Source organism: Drosophila busckii, chromosome 2R, assembly GCF_011750605.1.
Source record: "Drosophila busckii strain San Diego stock center, stock number 13000-0081.31 chromosome 2R, ASM1175060v1, whole genome shotgun sequence".
In the NCBI taxonomy this organism is placed as follows: Eukaryota; Metazoa; Arthropoda; class Insecta; order Diptera; family Drosophilidae; genus Drosophila; species Drosophila busckii.
The window spans coordinates 12,338,909-12,361,956 of record NC_046605.1 but is presented as its reverse complement, the minus strand read 5'-3'; the positions used below and the strand labels follow the sequence as shown (position 1 = coordinate 12,361,956).

At 40.0% G+C, this 23,048-nt stretch overlaps 1 protein-coding gene across 1 annotated transcript; it reads right to left on the bottom strand.

Moving 5' to 3' along the window:
* Positions 1–685: 685 nt before the first annotated feature.
* LOC108597530 (E3 ubiquitin-protein ligase MYLIP) lies at positions 686–21,447 on the bottom strand. Its single transcript, XM_017984130.1, has 4 exons — positions 20,738–21,447; positions 2,570–3,519; positions 1,887–2,504; positions 686–1,817 (listed from the first exon to the last, which is right to left on the bottom strand). The coding sequence occupies exons 1-4, from the start codon at positions 20,822–20,824 to the stop codon at positions 1,547–1,549; spliced, it is 1,926 nt and encodes a 641-aa protein (XP_017839619.1). The 5' UTR covers positions 20,825–21,447; the 3' UTR covers positions 686–1,546.
* Between the last annotated feature and the right edge of the window lie 1,601 nt (positions 21,448–23,048).

The window sequence follows — 23,048 nt, the reverse complement described above, 5'->3', positions numbered from 1 at the left end:
TGGTCGCGGATAAAAATTCAGTGTGTACACACGTCAGATGGACACCAATGTTGTGCCACTGGCGGTAAAAGTATTACTGCTTATCGAAATTTGAATATAAGATATTTAATATGCAAATGAAACTAAAAGCATTATGTTCGTTAAACTTTTTATTGCTAAACAATGTACATACATATTCAAAATAGCAGCTATCAAACTCACACTGAACGAAGAGTATATTTTCCAGTTTAGTAAGTTTCTAGTTTTTACACCCAGCGTAATGATGAGCTTAAGATTCTGTCAGATGCCATAAGGAAGCAGAATTGTGCTTTAAAGCACTTTAAGCATATCAAATGTTCTCCCAGTCATAAGAATAGCAATGAAGGATTGGAAGTAATGATACGATGCGATGCGAATGTATGGATAAGGGAAAGTTGAATGCAGTTTTACATATATATTTATTCATGATGTATATTTCATTTGATAGTTGAAAAAGAAAGTTGAAAAAGAAAGAAGAAATATTTGCAACAAAAATGTAATGATATAGAAAAGTAATATAGTATAAGAAAATATGTCAAAGTTGAGTATAAAAATAGTAGTCAAAAAATAAATAAAACGAAAATATAGAAATTAAAGTTGAAGGTTTTATATTTGCTTAAGGTATAACATGTTAACAATTATTATTGACTACGTTAAACAGTTGTATGTATATATATATATATATATCTTTCAATCTATGTATGTATATTTATGTTTATGTTTGTATGTAGGCCACTGAGAATCGCACTGGGCGATTCAAGCAGCTTGAAGTTTGCAGGTACTTAGTACTATGTTTGCTCCTTAAACTTGCGATTATTGTACGCTTGTCCTAGGTCACTACGTAATATATGGATATATGTATATGTACAACAATAACACATCGAAATATGTAAGTATATGCCATATGAGAATTTCGCGGGGCTGGATACGGCGCTCAGGTAAGTTAGTGTTAATAAATACTAAAGAGTTTATGGGCATTAAATACATATTAATAAATACATCTTGCGTTTCGTGTCGTTTTGTAAAAAGAGACTTTAGATTCTAACAGTATATATATAGTAAGTAACTGATGTAACAGCTCGACTTATACATGCTACGTATTGTACATTCATGGTTAGTAAATATATATGTAGATTACGCTATGTTTTATATATATATATATATATGCATTAGTAGGTATATATAGATAGGCTTACTATGTTCTAAACCGACTAAACAGCAAAGTCTTAGATAGGGTTAAATAGCACTTTATAGTCGTGTTGTATATGCATAAAATACTTGAGTAAAGATACGAGTATACGAGCTATGTGTTCTATGTGTGTGTGTGTGTGTGTGTGTGTGTGTGTGAGTTGAAAACTCAATTTTTTGATTTAGTGTAGTTTTTTTGATTTGTGGTTTTTATCATTTTTGGTTTGTTCCCTCGAAATTATTATGGTCATTTTGTCATAGCAGCAACATAAGGTCACGATCACACGATAGGCACGCACACCCATTCCATCAGCCGGAATAGCAGCGAGCACAACCAATTCTAGGCGGCCGCCGTTACCTTTGGCTCTCCCACATTCGGCGCCACAGCGGCGGCGGCAGCAGCTAAGCCGGCACTCGAGCTTGGACTGGCATCCTCAAGCTGCTCAAGTTGCTGCTGCTGCTGCTGCTGCTGATCCGCTGGGGCGACACTGCTGCTGCTGCAGTGGCTGCTGCTGCTGCTGACAGCGGGTTGGCTGGTGCGCAGTTCGGATGGCAGATAGATTTTGACTACGCTGGTGATCTTGACGCGGCAGTTTGGGCAATTGCTGCACCTGTAAGAGAGAGCGAAAGAGAGTGCAAGTTAGTTACTGTGTGTGGAGTTGCTTACTAGGACGACCTACCTGGCTGCACATTGCGCACATGCGATGACGTGACAGCATGGATTGAACACTGTGTTGATCTCGCGATCCATGCAAATCTTGCACTGCATTGCTTCGGATATGCGCGTGTCCACGCAGCGCTCAATCGCCGCCTCACGCTCCTCCTTTTCGCGTATGGCCAAATCTATCTTGCCGGCCATGGAACCGGCATCGCCAACGCCAGCAACAATATCTAAGCCAGACTCGCAGCAGCCACCGCTGCTGGCGTCAGTGTCGCCCGCCAGAGCAGGCACGGCCACATCTCCGCCACGCTCCAGCAGCTTGCGACGCGCCTGATCGTGCACCTCGCGGCACGTGTGCTGTATATCGAATACATAGCGCTTGCCCAGCTCCGTATCCGTAAACATGGACGCAATGGTGCCCTTGAGATCGCGCGTAAACTGATTGGTGACCACGCAGCGCACCTTGTCGCACACATAGAAGGCGTGGCGCTCTGTAATGGAGCGATAGAGCCCGGCGGCAATGGGCTGCTTGGGCAGCTTAATCTCCAGCTCCTTGCGGTCGTTGTGATCATCCAGATACTCCAGCTTGAAGGTGCGCTTCAGCGACTTGGCAGCCGTAATGGCGCTAAACGAGATGCTGCAAGGGGCAAGGAGCAAGGCATAAGTAAGAGCAGTGCATTCGGAGATGGGTTTCGGACTCACCTTTCTTTGTCATCTCCGCGGCTAACGGTAATGCCATGAGCGCCAACTGCAATTTCACAGCGCGTGGCGCTCTCATTGGTAGCAACGCCGCTGAAGAGCTCCTCGCCATAGCCGGCGAGCTCTTGTATCGCTTGCAGCAGCCAGTACTTGGCCGACTTGGGACTCATGGGCAGCTTGGCCAGTTTGCTGTGCTCCAGGGCAATTTGACGCAGGAAATCCTCTGGTGGCTCGCTGGCGCCGCTGGGCAGCAGCAGATACTGCACATAGTTGCGCAGTGGGGTGCTAATGAGACGCTCATCCAGGCTGGAGTGACTGCTGCTGCTGTTGCTGGGTGTGCTTGAAGTCGACGCGGATGTGGAGGCCTGTAGATTGATGTTGCTGCTGTTGTTGCTGCTGGTGCTGGCAACAGTTGCTGTTGCTGTTGCTGGTGCCGACAGTGTGCAGCATTCAATGTGATCGAGCGACTTTTGCTTGCTCAGGCGACGCTTCTTGAAGCTGAGCACATGCTCCTTCTCCTTGCGTATTTGCTGCTGCTTCACCTGCTGCTGTTGCGCCAGCTGCTGCTGCGCCAGCTCCTGACGCATGCGTATGGGACACTTGGCATGCAGCGACTGCTCATTGAAGCGTATGCCGTCCGCCTGGCAAAGCAGCGCACCCAGCTTGGCGGCATTGCTCCAATCGAGCGGATAGAGACGCGCCTCCAACAGATCCTGCCTCGCCTGCGTGTAGAACAAATCGCGCACACTCTGCTGCAGAATCGTATGGGCTGGCACCCAGAATTTCACGCGCAGCGCCAGCATCAGCTGAATGCTGCCACTGCTGCCGCTGTCGCCATGCAAACGATTCCGCAGATTGTACCACTGACGACTGCGCGACTCCTTCTGATTGGGCGTCCAGGGCTCCAGGCCAAAGTATTCCATTTCGCAGACAATGCCCAAAGCCTTGCAGACCTAAAAGCGAATAAAAAAAGAATTAAATTAAATGTTGGCAATGATTTAAATTGAAATGAAATTTAAACAAAGCGAATTCAATTCCAATCCCAATCCCAATCGCATATACAGCTTATCAGTCATAGCTTATCAAGTCGCTTGTCGCCAGCAGCTCAGCATGTCCTGTCCTGTTCTGTTAGTTGTCCACACCCCACCCACGCCTATGAACGTTGCTATGACAGCTACCCTAGCAAGCCCACAACAACTGCAACTGGCAGCCACACCCACGCCCAGTCCAATTGCGCCGCCCCCCAAACAAAGCCTCGAAATATTTGCTTGCTTATGCAACGAGCATTGCGCACAAAACGAAGCCGCAGCAGCAGCAGCAGCAGCAACAGTTTGCCTGACCTTGACATACCATTGAAAGTCAAACAGAGTTTAACTTCCTGCGACGCTGTTACTTATAAAAAATACAGCAAATGTACTTTAAAATAAAATTTAAAACGCATGTGTCCACTCGCATATACCCCAAGTAGTCAGTTGAGCGACAAACGTTGAGCACAATAATGACAACGACAAGATAACTAACTGGAAATCAACAACGTCAAGCCGATGACGTACCGTACCCACCACCCACGCAATGCTCGGCGCTTGGGTCAGCCCAAGAGCTAAAGCAACAGCATGAAATGGAATTTTAGCTCGCAAAATCCGAATGCCAAAGCAGGCAGCAACTTTTGTCAATGTGTGTTTATTGTTGTTGTTGTTGTTGTTGTTGCTTTAGCCAACACTTGTTGTTGCTTCAAGTTCCCAAATCGCTGTCAGAGTCAGTCTTAGTCCAAGTTTATGCCGCAGCTCGTCGCAACCCTCGAGCACTTTACATAATGAGACAACTTCTGTGCATGGGTGTGGGTGTGGGTTAAGTCTGAGCTGGTTGGGTGGTTGGGTGGTTGGGTGATTGGGTTGGCACTTGCAGGTGGTAGCCAAGGCAACAAGTTGCTTCCCTGGAGTCACGCATCAGCGCCTCGCACATTTTCACTCTTCAATTAGGCAGGCAAAGTGGGTGAGGGGTGAGGGGTGAGGGGTGTGGGTGATTGCTGCTTAGCAACAATAGCAGGCTTCAGCGCTTTGCATTTTGCAACTCAATTCGGTTATACAAAATACATTTTATGTTGTTAATTATTTTGGATTTGTGCAGCAGCAGCAGCCCAAACCCAGCAGCGAACTAATTTGTGGCAGGCGCTACTCATGTGGCTGCCACCCCACACACACACACAACAACAACAAGAATAACGGTTACGTTGTTGCATGCCAAAGAGCCTTCAGCTACAAGTGGCGCACAGCCGCCCCCACAATGTTGCAGAGTCGACATGTAAATCGATCTCTCTCGACTGGGCTTATAATTAATTGCGTTTCGCATGTGAAACCATTTTGCATCCCCCTCACCCCTCTCAACCATGCAGTGCGCCTCAATCAGCGTCTACCGCAGCTGTCAACGGCATTTGCGAGCTTAATTAGTTAACTGTTTGAGGCGCATTCATGAGTGCACTCAGAAATGAATCCAAGTCGTTAGCTTGATGACTGCGCAGCTGATGGGGACTGGCAACATTTAGGCTGCAATTGAGCCAAGTGCAGAGGCGTCGTAGCCATACAATCAACTGTTGAAAATTTAAGTTCATAATGCACTATAAGTTAATTTATTAAGCCCATTAATTACATATTGACTACGCTCATGGCAACTGCCATTCTAATTGATTTCTTGTTTAATGCGTTAAGCAACTTGTTTTAATTTTTGTATTACGTATTATATTTTATATTATGCACTTTATTAATATTGTAATACATATGTATTTATATATTTGTATTTGAGCGCGAAACGTGGCAGCGTAGCAACAAAAGCGTTCGAGTATATAATAGAAACAAAAAAGCAACACAATGTTAAACAATTTATTCAACACTAGTATAAACCAAGGTGCAAAGTCCACAATTTGTGTTATTTGTATTTCGTTTTTTTTCTCGTTTTCATGTGCTAAAATTAAATAAATGCGAATCGCAGAAGCAAGCGACGAAACGTGAACTTTTTGCGTTTTGTTTTAAAAATGCCGGCGACAATTTTCAACAAGCTGTTATTTATGTAAAATACATGTGTATGTGTGTGTTTGTGGGTGTGCCTCTAAACGTTTAATATTTAGGCTAGCATAGCAACATTGGCTTATACGCAAAGCAGATTATTGTTTTATAAGCTTTGCCTAAGGCTTACATCAAGCATTAGCAGTGCACTTCAAACTGTTATCAATTTTAATGCGCGCTCGCCTTGCCAACGGATCTCCACATGTTCAGAGTTTTAAGAGCGGCGCTGTCAAGAGAGCGAGCGCGCGCGCGCGACTTTACAACTCTTTGGCAGAAAGGTAAACAAAACAGAATGAGCAACAACAAGTGTGTTGCTCTTGAGCGCGGGCGGGGGGCGCGAGCGCCAAAGAAAGAGAAGGAGCTAACGGAGCGCGCACACAAATAAAACATTGTAAGCGAATGAGCAAGCAAGATGTAGAGTGAAGAGTGCCCACATACAAACAAACAAACAGACACACACTTACATGCATGTAGTATATTTTTGTATGTGTGTGTGTGTTTGTTGCTTATGACTAGCACAACATGTTGGCAGAAAACCCGACCGTTGCATTGAGATTGGACTTTGGACCCCCATGTTATTTGGACTTTGGACTCGCACTCGCAGCGTGAGTGATGCTTTAGTTTTACTTTAATTGTTGTTGCTATTGCTTTTGCCGATCGACAACATTGCTTTTGCTCTTTTTTATGTTTGTGTTTGCCGTTTGTTTTTATTATTGTTCAAGCTGCTGTTTGTAGTTGTTATAATTGAAATGATTACGAACGGCACAAACAAATTTAAGAAGACAGTGATGAAAAATATAAGAAAAAAATATATAAAACTGTAACTTAAGCGCGTTTGGAGCTGCTGCGGCGGTTGCTGTGTGACGTCAGCGTCGACAGCGTGCCGGCGTTGGACTTTGGACTTTAGACACACATGTAGTAAAATTCGAAGTCAAATGAAATTATCAATACTTTTTGCGAGCGACCTGCGTTTATATTTAGACTTGTGCAATGTAAAATGTATATATAATGTAAATATGTAAATGATTATGTGCATAAGTGCAAACCAACGGAAGCTGAGCAGCGCAGAGTGAGAGCAGCGCAGTCAGCGCAGCTAAACGTTTAGTGCAAAGGTGTAGGTGTAATCAAGCAAAGTACATTCAATACATATGTATGTACATATGTATGTAAGTATGTATGTATTAGTGCTGACAATCGTGCTTGACACGTTGACGGTTAAACAATGCACAACTCTCTCACAACAGCGTCTTATAAAATGGAAATGAAATAAATAAGCAAACGCTAAGAGATAGACCCCATAGATGGTTAGAATTGTTTTTGCTTTTCCTGTTGTTGTTGTTGTTGCTAACTCGGAGCACGCGTTCAGCGAGTGATCAGTTGAACAAAAAAAAAAAATTGACGTGAACAAATGTGTGTGGGGGGAAAGGGGTAAGCAGCTGCTGGCGCTGCACATGCTGGCCATGAAAATGGGCTAGGGGAGCGGGATCGCTCTCAAACAGGTTCAATGTATTCAAATTGAATACCATACAATGTGTGCATTACACAAGCAACAGGCACAGAGGGCAGTCATCGTCTCCACAAATTCTGTGTTCATTGCTTTTAATTATGAATGCAGCCAATAGCCGAGAGAAATTTCTATAGACGAGCGAGCCACGTGCTTAGCGGGCCTAGACAACAAGCTGTCTGCATTGCCAATTGAGCAAGTGAATCGCTTGTGCTAATCTTGCTTGAAGCACCTTTGACATTTGCCAGCCACACATTGTTTAAATTTAAATGCATTTTGCAACAAATTATTGCACTTATAGCGTTTCACTTTCGATGCGCTTGCTTAAAGATTTGTTTGCTTGACTGCCTTTCCACTGCCTTTGTTTGCCACGCCCCCACCCTGTCTTTAGCTGCGCATTATTGCTGTTGCTAAATTTGTTTTAGTTGCTGTTCAAAATAGCTCTAGTTTTAGTTTTATGTTTTCTTGTTGTTCTTTTGCCCACTTGCAGTTTGTTCTCTTCTTTCATTTGCTTGTATGCGTCTGCATTGCTGTGTGTGTGTGTTTGTGTGTGTAAGCGACCGACTGACCATTGGACTTTGTACATTGCACATAAATTTTATTGCAAAATGAGACTGCAACAATACTAGAAAAACAAATGAACAACAAGCATAAATGCAAATATGCATAAACTTTTAGTAGTTCACATAACCTTCACATTGAGAGCTGCACTTTAACCGTTAGGCTGAAGTGAAAGCTGCGATCGCCTTACAAGGAGTCAATTTCAGGCAGTGGCCTAAATTGGGGCCAGCGCCTTTAGGACATAACGTTGCCACTTATTGCACACTCATGTCTCTGGTGCTGCTGCGCTGCATTTTTAAGCAGAGCCCGTAATGAAAACGTTAAGCTTGCAATCGCGTGTACGTGACTTTTGGCACAGCCTACGAGAGTCTCTGCTGACGCCGACGCCGACAGCGGCAGTGCAGCCTCCGCACACCAAAAATTTATGTTGACAAAACAAGAACAACAAGCAAGCGGCAAGCGGCAAGCGGCGGCGGTGGCATTAAAGCTAAAAGTGGAGCACGCAAAAATTTTCTGTTGCAGGCTCTTCTCTCTCTCTAATTCACGTATGCGTCATTTTCAGCGACGAATTTGCGGAAAAGCCCTAAAACCGCAATGTGTAAGACAAAAGACACTTTTTGGCAAGTGTGTGTGCGCGCATGTGTGCGTGTGCGTGTATGTGTGTGTGTGTGTGTGATTGCAATGCAAATGGTAGAAAATGTGAAGCATAAAATCGCATTAAAATATTAAGTTCTACTTGCTGGCCAGGGCTGCAAACGAGTCTGTGCATAGGATTGTGGATTGTGGATTGAGCGGGGTTTGGGGTGGGGGTCAGTTACTAATTAGCATGTCGCAAGCTCAATTGCAAGAACGTGACACGAAATTGAGTCCAACTTTATGAGAACATTGTCAGCTGTGTGTGCTGAAGCTTAACTCAACTGTAAATTGATGCGCACAGATGTTTTACAGTTGAATGATTCAATATTTAATTGTCATTTGATTTCACTTATTTAAGAGTGCTTTTAGCTCTAAGCAGCAGCGACAAAATTAATGATAATTATAACATTTAATTTAATTGATTAAAAGAAAAAAAAAAACAGTCACTAAGCTGCATTAAAAAATGTTTTAGTTTGCAAAATAAAATATTTAGCGCTTCTATAGAAATCGACATTTCATTTAAATCGTCTATCGTCTATAAAAAATGTTTTTAAATTACTAAAAAAGTAATTCATAAATTCTAAAAATTCTAATACAGAGACTTGAAAGCTAAACAGCGAATGTTTCTAAAATTATGCTTAAGATAATTTATGTTTAAACACGCTGCGCAATATTCATAATTAAAAATTGTTTACTTTTCAAAAACTACAAAATAACTATTATTAACTGGTTTTTGTTAAACTAAATTGTTTTCTCGTGTTTTAAAGCGCGCTATAAAAACGATTTGAAAGCTATGCACATAAATTTTGTTTATCTTGTTGATATTATTGAACAAGCTTTGTTCAGTAATTTATATATATGAAAATACGATCCGTATTATTAATTTAATTTAAAAGCGTATTTGCATACGCTTAAAGCCATGACTTTTGAGCTTATTTTGTTATTCTTGCTGCCAGCAAATTTAGTTGGCCAAAATCACATCACATTTGGAGCATAATAAATTACATTTTCGTTTGCCTAACAAAATGCGCAAAACTTGGCACAAATAAACAAGAAATATGGCTGGAATGTGTGCGTGTGTGTGAATGTGAGTGTGAGTGTGTGTTCGTGTGTGTGTGTGAAGAAAAAGTTGTCAAGTGCACAAACCCATGCATGTATGTATTTATTCTGAGCTTTCCTCAGCGCTTTGCATTCAAAATGCAAGTGAATATCTCTGTTCGCAGCTCTGAGTGTGAGTGTGAGTGTGTGTGTGTGGTTTGAAGATGAAGAAACCCTTTGGAATCAGAGGTCAGGGTCTTGAGGCAAAAGGAAAGTGAAATACGAAAACTGTAAATTGCAACATGCGACAGCTGATGGGTTTCGGCTTGGGCAGCGGCATTTCATTCACTGAGTCACTCACTGGAAGCTGCATAATGTCGCCGTCGCCGTCGTCGTCGCCGTCGCCGTCGCCGTCGCCTGCATTTTGCCAAAAGACTGTTGTTTACAGTCAATTTGGTACTGGGGCGCACATTAGTTTGCATGTCGTATACGCGATATCTGGGCGCTGATGATGGCGCGCTTCCAAATTGCTGCTGACACTAAAAATTGCGCATAATATGAAAAGCTTGAGCTTAGGCGAGAGACGACGATAAATGCAAATCGCTTTTAGCTGCAGCTCAGCGCACCAGCCGAAGTGCCTAATTTTTGGCAAGCAAACAGGCTTAAATGCTTTGGCACTAACAACGCCCACACACAATCAAGGGGCGAGCGCATAAATGTAACTATAAGATATTTATATGAGCGCATCCTTTAGTTACAGCAGCCACAGAAATTGCAGCAGCAGATGTAGCTGTTGATGATTTATCCGTCGACTGCAGCTGCTTGACCATGACCAGGTCGTGTTTACTCATAAATTCAGCTGCCAGGCGCTGGCTCGTGTAGAGACAAGTTTTTGGCTCAGCACCAGCAATACGCTCTCCAATGTATTTCAATTAAGTTATCAAATACACACAAAAGCACACACATACACACAAATATATATGTGTGTGTGTGTGTATTTGGTATTTGATGGCTGGGAAGCAAAAATTTTGTATCAGCCTGTTGCCAGGTGCCTGGTCGTCTGCCTTCTATTGATTTTCTGCCGTTTTTTTAACTGCCAACCTCAAACCCAAACCCAAAGCACAAAGCTTACTTTTGATGTCTGCACCTGATCATTTTGAATTTTATATGCAAACAGCGACAGCGAGCTATAATAATATAACTGCACTTCGACTCTAACGTTAAATCAAAGTCCTAACTTGCACTTGCAGTCGCCACGCCATATCTCATGACTTGGTTTCGTGGCTTTCGTGCCCGGCTCTCATTATTCCTCGCTGCTGTGTAATTGTGCGCAACCTTGTTCCCATTGGTTTGGCCACCCTATCGGAAATCGCGCGTGACACGCCTACGCCAAAGTAACTCCTACCCCGCCCCGCCCCACCCCTTTATTGTGGTGGGCTCTTTGCCATTTAAATGACTTGGTCATTTCAGTTAATGATGCCTGAATGGCAAAGTCAACATTGTAGCTGTGTAGCCACTAGAACAATTTTGAGGACACACCAACCAACCAGCAGCAGCAGCAGCTCAAATTATACGTACATATGGCAATTTTCACTTCATTTAAAATGCACAATTTCCCATTCAGTTAAGAGCGTCGGACTCTCTGTAGTGTGAGGATTGCAAAATAAATAATGTCAAACATAATGACGCTTGCTATGGCAGAGATTAGACGACAGCAGTGTTGGCTAATGTCTGTAATTAAGTAACTATAAATGTAAATGGCCACATGGTATTTAAATGGTTTAACCCAAATAGAAACCCAACTAACCTCAGTCATAGCCTCGAAAAGGTTTAGCATCAGTTTCAATTAAAAGTTATTGTTTCAACTAATTTATCTTTTCCTAATTTCACACACATATAAAATATGTATGAAATTCTTTTGATGACATTTTTCCTCTCTTTGAAAGACTTCTTCCTTTTAAGAATTAGTCGTTTTTCGTTAATCTGTCGGCAGAGCGATGACTTTAGAAGAAAAGAACATGAATGGAAGTTTCTCCCAAAATAACCTTTTTAAAATTGAATCACCTTTCGATGATTAAAAGACTCCTCCTCAAGTTGCCTTTTAGGAAACCTTCCGATAATTTAACGGAGGAGCGATGTTTTCAGAAGAAAAGAAGTCAACCTCTAATCGTCTTACATCGAGTTAAGTTTAAAAGAGTTTTGTCTTAAGTACTTTTTTACATTTCGTTCTCTTTCAAGCATTTCCAGCGCGATGTTTTCAGAAGAAAAGAGATAAATCTCCAATCATCTTACACCGAGTTAAGTTTCAAAGAGTTTTATCTTAAATACTTTTTTACATTTCGTTCTCTTTCAAGCATTTCCAGTCGTTGCCCTTATGCTAACAAATTCGTAATTTGCAGGAAGACACGAGTGTTGCTTCTTTTTGGATATTTAAGAGTGTGTGCTATAAAAAGACCTTCAGTTTGTACTTTGCTTTTGCCTGAACTTTGGAAGTAAACAAGCAGAAACGTAAACAACAAAAAGATTATGAATAATTCAAAAAACACCAAGAAAAACACACACACACAGACACACACAGAAACACACAGATTGTCAATTAGAGAGTCGACAATGGCAATTAGTGTACGGTATAAAATTGTAATCCGAAGCAAAATTTGTACGTGTAGTGTACATAATTAATGGGAAATAGTTTGTCAATGACAAAGTGTCCTTTAAAACGAGAATACAAAGAGCTGCCAACACTTTCTCATTTTCTCTGTCGCTCTGCATTTAATTAGACTTACACATTTAATTAATTTTGCATGCAAGAATTTACAAAAGCCAAGCAATTAAAAGGGGATTACTGGACTTGCATATATAGTTGCGGCTCCAAGGCGCAAACAAAAAGCAAAAGCCGAGCAGTGTGGAAGGGAAGGGAAGGGAATGGAATGTGCCGACGGGCATTTAACATAGCTAATGATTAATAATAAAAGGCATGCGAAAAAAAGTTACTAATATACTATTATTTAGGCGTTACAGCTTTATGCTTTAATCGATAACCCAATTTGCTTTTAGGACTCTAAATGCCTTTTGGGCCTCTAACGTTCTTATCGCTGTCATCAGAATTTCCCCTCTTTGAGTTGTTTGCCGATTTTTAGCAAACTACAAACCAAACAATAAGCTTCATACACAACAACAACAAGTAAGCAAACAATATGCATTGAGTATTCAAAAACATTTCGTTGTATTTGTGTGTGTAAGCCCTATGCACTTGCTGCACATAAAGAAAAGCTGCAAAGCAAATGAAAAACAATAAAAGCTACGGGCATTTGCAATATAAAAGCGTAACAAAAGCGACTGCGCTGCTGCCATTAGAGACACATACAAATGGCACTCAGTGTGTGCGCCCAACTGTGGGCAAGGTGAACAAAAATATATTATTATTATTATTATTTAAAGCTGCGTTCAATAAATTTATGTATAAATTTCGGCGCAACCAAATTTATTGCAGCCAATTCCCTACAGGATGCATGCAACTAAGTCCTGCGTCCGTTGCATTTTATTTGTTTAAGCCAGCGCACTTTTTGGTTTGTTGCCACTCGCACTTGCTGCATTTGTTTTTTTTTTATTGTTTATTATGCTGTTTTCTTAGTACGGGAGGCGCTGCTTTGTGGTATCCTCGCTCGCTGGGCCATGCCGTGCCGCTGTGCCTTCCGCTGCGGCTTTGTTGCTGCTGCTGCTGCTGCTGTTATGCCACGTCAGGTTTCTATGGTTTTTTCTGCTTTCTGCAGCGTTTCCTTTTTCGCCAGCCAGCCAGCCAGCCAGCTGCAGTGTTCAGTTCAAGGATAATGCCCAGCCAGGAACAAAGGCTGCGGATATGAGTACAAGTACAAGAAGCAATACGTATACCTGGGAGCTCAGCCAAACATAAACGCTATTATAGCTCTGTGTTGCCCACAGCAACAGCAACAGAGGCAGCAGCAGCAACAGCCTGCGGTGGCATGCTGACGCCTATTGGGTGCAACAGCAGAAAAGTGTTATGGCCAAAGTGTCCATCATGGCCAAGAGTGAGAGAGATACAGCTACAGTGGTTAACAGCTCATAAAATTTTAATAGCACCACACACTATGCCAAATGCTGATGTATTGCGCACCAGTGTGCGCCAGCCCATGGCCAACAGTCCACAGCGGTGGCGGTAATTGCATTAAGTGTCGGCTTAAAAGCCTTCCCAGCGCCCAGCGCCCACGCCCACGCCCAAGCTGCGTCTAAAACAAAAGCAGCTGAGACTTGGACTGAGACTGGACGTTGTCGCCATTGTCGCTGGATTAACGTTGCTGTTAAGAGGCCGCATTGTCAGCCTGGCTGGCTGGCTGTCCACTGTCGAGCGAATGAGTGCGCCCAGTCATGGCTAATTAGTCCAATGGCTCGGCTCGGCTCTCTGGCATTGCATTTGGTTTTAGCTTTGAGGCCACTCAGCGAGCTCAGTAGTTGTTTGGCTTTAACAATTAAATCGATACAAGTGCCTGCTTGAAAGCCAAAGCCAAAGCCAAAAGGCGCTTACGAATTCGCGCACGTGACGCGCTGACTTCATTTCCGTAAGCCACCCAACCACCCAACCACCCACCCACCAAGCTTAAACTTTAGCTGCGTGGCACGCGAGTTTACTTAATTTCCCTTTGATTGGATGCGATTCGTGGCACTTGCCTCGAAGTCATGTTGCTGTTATAGATACTTTGGCTGCATTGCTGCAAACATAAATTCTGTTGACACACACACACACACACACATAGACAGGTATACAAGTGACTGCCAGAGACCACAAGGACTCCCACAGCATAGAGTTGCCAACTTGCTGCGCAGCCAATTTGAAAATATAAACACTTTGATTTTGCAACAACATTTGGCAACTCTGTGCATGGCCCCAACTGAACGAACGTTTTGCATTTTGGGCTAACAAATGTGTGTTTTGGGCCACCACAAGAGCAACAGCAACAACAACAACAAGTAGCAGTCAACAGAATTGATGGACGGCATTGGTGCAATGAAAGCGACAGCTCTGGGCAAACGCATCTTGATGAGCTGGAAACCCAAGAAATTGCTCTTGGCAGTTGTTGAAATTAATTTTACAATTGCCTTATGACTGCTGCCAGATTTAATTGTTTGGAAAATTGATTGGACTTTATATAGCGCATATGCATAAATAAATAAATGCAAATTTCTATGCCATAAATTGATTTGATTATGCAGTTGGCTGCAGGAAATGCAAAAACTTGATTCCGTTTTCAGTTAATTGGCTGCACACATACGGGCTAAGGACCACAATAATGTCTGTGTGTTTGTGTTTGAATCAACAATCGAAAATGCCAACGAATTAATTAGAATGCAGTTGAAATTTAATAGCAAAAAAATGTGTATTTTGTTTCAAACGATTATTTACTATTTGTGGCTTCCAAATTAAATGCTAAAGTTACCAGTGAAATATATTCAATGCATACAAATACAATTGCAATATTCATATGTGTATGTGTGTGTTTTGCATGCATAAATCTGAGCATACACATGGGAGCCAGAGCAGTCACTAGTGTGTGCGTTGAAAATTTATGGCGAACTTGTGTCGTAGGCTTTATTATTATTCAGAATATATACATATATATATTTTTTTTGTAATTCTGCTTTTATTTGCTGCCAAAAACACAAAACAACTTGAAAACAGCATGAAATAATTATAGACACAAAATGGAATGCGCCACAGAGAATCTGTGAATGATTAATTTTTGATATATTTGTTTACTGACAAAAAGAACAACCGACCCACCGGAGAGTCTGAACAAATAAGTGACAAAATCAAAAGCAAAAATCAAATATGTATAATAAAAAATAATTAACTTGTTTTTAAAACAGTCGTTGAGCATTATTTGTTTATTATTTTATTAGCTATCAATTTGTTTCAGCTTTGATTTGCGTTATGCGAAAGGTTTAAGCTTTAATATGAATAGTTCGAAAGATAATATTCGAATTCGAAAAGGAAATAACTAATTCTGTTTAAGCTTCAACTGTATAAGTCGATAGGTAATATACTAAACTGATAGAGAAATTTTTTAAGTTGTTTATGCTTTGATTTGAATGAAAGTTAAATTTACGATTTAGACTAAGCTTTGATGTAGATAATTCGAAATGTAATAATGTAATCCGAAAAGGAAATTTATTAAATTGCTTTAAATATGATCTGGTAAATTCGAAATTTATATTTATTTTAAGCTTTGATCAGGAGTAGTTCGAATGCTAATATCTGAATCCGAAAGGGTTTAAGAACTTTTAACTTTAAAAACAATTATGAAATGTTTTTCAAAAGATTATTTTCGGCATTAATAGATAATTTTAGTTAACAAATAATAGTGACTACAATAATAAAGCAACTAAAAAGTTGGAATTACCGCCTTTAGCGATTTCACCTGCTGCCAATGCGAATTCTATTATTCTATTTGTAATATTTGCCAATAAATATGATGTTTGCATAAATTGTTTATATTGCTTGGCAGCAAGGCAAGTAAATGTCAACAGCTTTAGTACAAAGAGAGCTTTAGCAGCAATCCAAAAAAAAAGCAAATAAGAAGCGCAACAGACGCAGAACAAATAAGAAACAGATACAGATACATTTGAAAATTCACATTCAAGTTCAGATACAAATGCAAGCAGAGTTTTGTGTATGCGAAACGAAACTTGACAAAATACAACAAAAGTCAGACGCGCAAAGAGCCACCAAAAACAAAATATATATAAAATACCATATATATACATATATATATATGTAAGTATGTATAAAGTTAAATCTCGTTTGGCTGTGTTTTTTGCGTTTTAAATTTTGCATGTCTGTTGAGTGGGGTGGGGACCAACAACAACAACACCTACAAAAGAGAGCAAAAAAAATATAATAAAACGAAAAAAACAGCAGAAAAAGTGTAAAAACAGCAAATGGAACTGTGATAAAAAAAAACAAAAACAATGCCAGACTGCGAGACAAACAAGTGAAGCCCACAATGGCGTTTTACTTATTTCATTTGTTATATATTTATGTATTTTAAAATAATAATATTGCCATCCAAAACTCTTGTAAGCCAGCAGGCGGCGCTGATTGAATTTTTCGTTTGGGGGCTACGTTTATGTAAACAATTCCAAATTGGTTATTAACAAAAGCGCGAAGCAAAGCGAACGAAATTGCGTCTTAAGAATTTCGCAGCAATGAAATTATTTATCGTTTACTTTTTTATATCTTTTACGTTTATACGTTTATACTCTGATTTACTTATCAAATTATTGCTGTTGACATGTGTATGCTAAGAAATTGCTTATCAAAGAGCATAAGAGAGCGTAAGAGAGGGAGAGCGCGCGAGAGCGCTAAATAGAGCGCGCGCTATGGAATTAAAAAAGAGAGCGGCAAGCGGGAGAGAGTTTGACAATGTAGAGCATTGATCGGATAAATCGAAAGCTAACGCTGCTTGTTTATTTTTAATCATTTACTCAGCACACACACACACATATACATGCACACACCTATACATGCATATTCTGTTTGGCAGCCATGTGCCAAGCCCAATTACTTGCCAGCTTTGGGAGCTTTATCTGTCGCAGGCGTCGGCGGCAGCGGCAGCGGCGTCTGCTTTTGTTGCATCCTGACAAATTGGCCAACGGCAGTTGCCGCTGCTGCACTTGACCCGCTTGCCAGCGCTCTTCACTTGGCTGTTGGGTGGGGAACTCATCTGCGTTGTCGCCTTTCAATTGTTGCCACGCACTTAAGTCGAACAGCACCCACCCCATTTGGCACTTGAGAGTAGCAAATCCTTGTTATAGGCACACAGCCATGTTCACAAATATAATTACACTTGTGTGTGTGTGTCAGCTAACTTGGCCAAATTCCACAAGCTGATAACACTGCAAAATGCCAGCACAGTGGTATGCAGCGAGTGCAACTCAAATTCGCTACGTCATGCAACATTAATGAAAGCAATTTGAGCTGGCACACTTGAGACTTTCGATTAGCTCCACTGTGTGTGTGTGTGTGTGTGTGTGTTCACTGTAGTTCAAGTAACAGGTAATTAGCAAAGTCATTAAACTAGTTGCCAAAAGTGCAAATTCAAAATTGAAAAAACTGTTGCATGCAACTCCATAGTACAGTCCAAATACTCATCGCAAACTTTTCTATTTTTCGGGCGCTGTCGCTCGATTACGGCAGCAAGCGCCTCCCCCCAGCCCCCAGCCGCATCCCAGTTGGACTTTGTATGCATTTGAATTGAATGCTCGTCGTAACGAACATATTTATAATTTGCCTTTGACACGCAAACCGACAAGCGAACGAAAGTCATAGCCGCCCGCTGACGTCACAGCCGCCGCTGGCTTTTGCCTATTCCAATTTTAAACACACACAATCAGTGTACAATGTGCATTCATTTCATATTCACACACAAATCTGCGATAAGCGCAGCCCCGCAATTCAATATTATGCAATGATCTCTGCCCTTACCGCGCTCATGCTTTCTCTTTCGCACACACACACACACACACACTGGTGTTGCAGTTGCAATTGCCTTGGGAATGTCGCTTATCAGTTAAATGCACAGTTCATTTACACCAGCTGCTCCTCCAATCTTGCACAGATCTCGAACAGCGATTGCTCTACTTTGTTAGCATCCCATATATAAATATAGTAGGTAGTAGTAATGAGTACGCCGTAGAGTCGAAACTTAGTGCCAGTGAACTGAACAAATTCCAAAAGTTATTAACCTCTCAGCTTGAGTTTAGTCTTAAATTCTAATGAAATCCTATGATGATCATCGTACTTTAAGTATAAAAATATTTTAGTATTATATTAAAAAAGCTACTAAGTATAAAATTATTTTCCTATTAGTAAATTTCTTAGTAATATATTATTTTTTAATATGAATTTGTTTGCAAATTGAGTCTCTTTTAATTTTCATTCTTGCTGCTAACTTTATTTTAATATTAATTTACTTAAGCAATAAAGAAAATTTGAGTTGCTTTCATGTTTTAGTGCTAACTTGTCTTATTGTTTATATTATATAAATTAATGCACAAATTTGCTTTATTATGATCTCTCACTTTATGAGCTCATATACCAAAGCAAACTTTATTTATGCTCCAGAGCAATTTGTTTTCCTTCGTTGCTGCTGTTAAACCTTCAGCCTATGTTACAGGATAAGCGCAATTTTATTACGTCGTAATTGCTAAATGAAATCACTTATGAAATCCCAAAGCGTCCAATGTAACACATTCATCATCATGACACACACACACACAGACACACATCACTCGAGAACGGTAGTTAATTGCCTGTGAAGTGCCTTGCAGATATTTCATTTCATTGCGCTTCAATTTTAAAATCGACTTGCGCAATTTAATTAACACACAGCTACGAAGGCAAGAGCCAATGACAACGCTGCTGCTGCTGATGATGATGATGATGATGATGACGACATCGGTCAGTCCAGCGCGTTATCGCTGGTTACAAGAACTTTGTCCATTGCTGATAAAAAAAAACAAAAATTCAATGCTATATGCCCTTTGATGACGCATTATGGTGGCGGCATAAATCTCGATTGGCGATTAAATATTAACCAAATTAATGCGACAAATTGCCTATAATAAGATTATGACTAAAGTACGAGCACATGTGTGACTGTTGTCTAAGCATGAATAATGCAGCTAAAGCGCCAAACTCTTCAGTTTCGAACTCGAATAAGTAAAATTCTTTTAACTAGTAGCTAATGCAGCTTAAGCGTCAAATTCTGCAGATTCGAATTGGAATATGCGAAATTCTATTAAATTTAGCTAAGTCGATAATGCATAATGCAGCGTAAGCGTCAAACTCTTCAGTTTCGAACTCGAATAAGTAAAATTCTTTTAACTTTAATCTTTAGCTTGTAACTTTGTGCTCGGTAAGTAGCTAATGCAGCGTAAGCGTTGAGTTTCTTGAGTTTCGAATTCGAATATTCGTAGATTCTATTATCTTTAGCTTGCAGCTTAAGCGCCACACTCTTCAGATTTAAACTGTTTTCGAAAATTCGCACTAATCCCTGCATCAAAACAAGTTTTTCTAGTAAAATTCAGTTATCTTTAGCTTGTAACTTTTGTACTCGCTTTATGATAAGATAGAGCAATGCACCTCCAAGTTAAAGGGAGAACGTATTTACTGTTGTTGACGCTCCTTTTGACTTTGGGGGCCTTAGATAAGGCGCAAGAAGCTTGACAACTCAACTTGTCTTGGCGCTGTTTTGTGTATTTACAGTGCCATTAATAGTATATCTATCTAAGCTGTGTAGGTGTGTGTGTGTTTGTTTGATTAGATAGCAAAGAAAACGCAATTATATGTATACGTATACGTAGGCATATGTAGCTGTGTAGCTTTGCTTGTATTTGGGGCAGTGCCAACACAAATAAATATGCCAAAAGACTTAATTAGGCTAACAAACAAGCCGAATTGGCAATTCGTAACAGAAGCAGCAGCAGCAGCAGCAGCAGCAGCGACGTCGACTAAGGCGGCTTTCTCAAGTGTTTGCTTTTCAAGTGGGTTCGAGTTCCAATTAGCCACCACCACCACCTGGGTACTTGGACATTGTACTGTGCACTCTCCATACAACATGATTAGCAAATAAATGCCGCAGAAAAATATATTAATTGGCGTCAATAACATGCATATGTACTCATTAAGCTAATTATGTAAGCTGGCACTCCTTTATAAATAAATTCAGCACTGCCCTGCCCCGCCCCGTCCCGCCCACGTAGTAAATTTTAGCTGCTACTAAATTACATTTTAGCACGTGTTTTTTTGCGAGCAACTAACACATAATTTATTTTTCCCTTTGGTATTATTAATTAATTAACTTTTTAGACACACACACTTTACATTGTGTCCTTGAGCCTGCTCAACAGCTGATAAGCTGCAAGAGTCAAGGCATTTGCCATTTAAAAAGGCATTAGCACAAAACTAATAAACAAAAATAATGCAAATAAACATGCACGAACAATAACAAATAGATCAGCCTTTAAAATTGATAAGCAATGCGAATTCGAACTTCGAAAATTCGTTGACACTTTGCTTGACACTTCTTGCCCATGTTGACACACACTTTGTACACTTGATGTACATATATTTTTATTTAATAGCAACAATAGCTTTATACCGAGTTCAATGTCTGTGGCTAGTCTGTAGTTCGTCAATTTTACAATTCAAATATTCGCATTGTGTTTACGCTCAAGCGCGCACACATGGCACACAAATACATATGTATAAATGTATGTATGTTTGTGCGTGTGCGTAGGGTAGAGTATTTCACTTTCGTTGTGGTTGTGGTTAATAGTTAATAGAAATTTTGTGCTCACCTTTTCAAGGCATTCATGTCCGATGGCTTTGGGATCCAATTTGACAGCCTGGTGACTGCCGTTTGGCAGGTTTACTATGCACCACATTTTCTCTTTAAAGATTTGCTGTGTTGTTAACACGACTGCTTGTTATTATTATTATGTTGTAACTTATATAGCTTTTGATATTATGTTATTTGTGTTTTTTTTTGCGCTGCTTTAAGGCATTAGCATTTGTTGCTTCCGTGTTGCGAAAACACACAAAGAGACCCAAATTTTTCAATTCCGTTTCCAAGTCAAAAAAAAAACGTACAAAGCGCCAGCTGTGCCTGAGGCCAGAGCTACAGCTACAGGTTGCGTTTGCTTTTGAAATTGTTTTTTTTTTTCTCTCTTTGCTTTTGCGTTTTTATTGTTGTTCTTTGCGTTTTATTTAGTCAACGGAAATTCCTAGTCTGTTTGAACAATTGAAAAGTTCATTTAACCAACTTTTAATCGTTACACACCGTATTTTTTTATAAAATTGCTATGTGGTCATTTTAGCGCCACCGCACTACTTTTATAAATTTTTAACAATATTTATTTGTTTCATATATATGCTCAGTCACTATACTTTTAACATTTGCTATGTTCACCGCAGCTATTTCTGTTGAAAACGATTTAAAAACACACGCCGAAACGCCTTCGCATACGAGTTTTATTCTTGATTTAACGCGCAACACAACCGCTTCGTCCGAAATATATTTTGTTTTTATTATCGCTATCGCTGCGTGCTGACAGTATCGTTATTGCTGATAGCTATAGCTGTTGCAAATCGTTATCTGCATGAGTCAAACAACAACGAACGATAACGATTTTTTTTATCAGAATGAATTCGACGAGTATCATCAAGTATAATACAGTGCGAGCACTTTAGCGCCGCAAATTCAGGAAGCGCGCACTTTAAACAAAATAATAACGGACATTTTTTTTAAATATTTTTACTTAACATAATTAGCTAAATTAATTGAAAAAAGATGAAATATATTATGCGAATGCATTGTGTTGCAGGTATTGTTCGGATGCTTTGAGTCGCCCACAATTGACATTGTTGCCGCTAAGAAAAAGTTTAATATTAAAGTGTGTACTTGTTAAATGATTAAAATGGGGAATTTTAAATGTAAAATAATGTGTTTTATATTTCTGTTAGACATTTAAATGCCGAATATCAATAAATATCGATAAACAATTATACGATTTGCCGGGAATTAAATATAAATTTAAAATTTTCTAACAAACTTAAGCTTGTTCATGCTTTTCGCAAAAACTATAGGGAAAACACATACAATTTATATATGCATTCGTATATTATAGAAATACAATCTATTCATAACATTTAAAGTGGGGATTTTCTTTTGGAATTAAATTTTTTTCCATTTGAAAAATAATACCATTGATTATGTTAGATAGTCATTAAATATAAATTAACGTTCTATCCACTTTAAGTTTAGACAATGGTAATTAAATCAAGGTAGAAGCCACCTTTAAGGCGGTTTGTTCTTGATACTGCTAGACAGACTAAATTTTGGGTGATGCAATTACTCATACGAGGCTGACAAACAAAAGCAATGGATGACCTCTCTGTAAGCCTAGGCAGGCGCGATAAGCATAATGAGAATCGGAGTAAACATTCTACATATAGATGGATGTATTTATAGCCAGACAGACGTTGCCATAGTATTACTAACTTTAAAAATAAAATGACGCTTCCGTATGTCAATGTGCCGTAAGCAATGAAGGGCTTAAGACGCCAATCAATAGGTCTACTGATTTCATATCAATAAAAAATATCAGCAAACTGCTTTGTATACCCTAACCTGCCCTAAGATCATACGAATGCTAAATTGAAATTCAAAATCTACATATATGTGTGGGGTGATATTATTGGAGTGACGTGTCCATTATGGTCCAATCTGGTGCTCAAGGTTCACAGCCAGAGAGGTCTAAAAGACACCTGCTCTATGGCACATATGGCGTTATCGCATTGTTTATGACAGTCTAAACAAATAATAATTATACGACAGCCTTTCAAGCTGGTAAACAATAAAAATTCGGACCAATTATTTTTTTAGAGTAATAAGTAATGACTGTATTCCGAAGATTATAATTAAGACTATAGTTTTTCGATGATCATAATTGAAGTCAACCTCGACTCCTAGTGCTTAAACTTTTGACATCATTGGATCGATTTGAAGTCATTGATTCTATAGATCTATAGATATAGTGTTTAACAAAGCAGAAGCACGAACGAAGATTAAGTTATCAGCTGAAGCTATATGTAACTGTAGAATACATT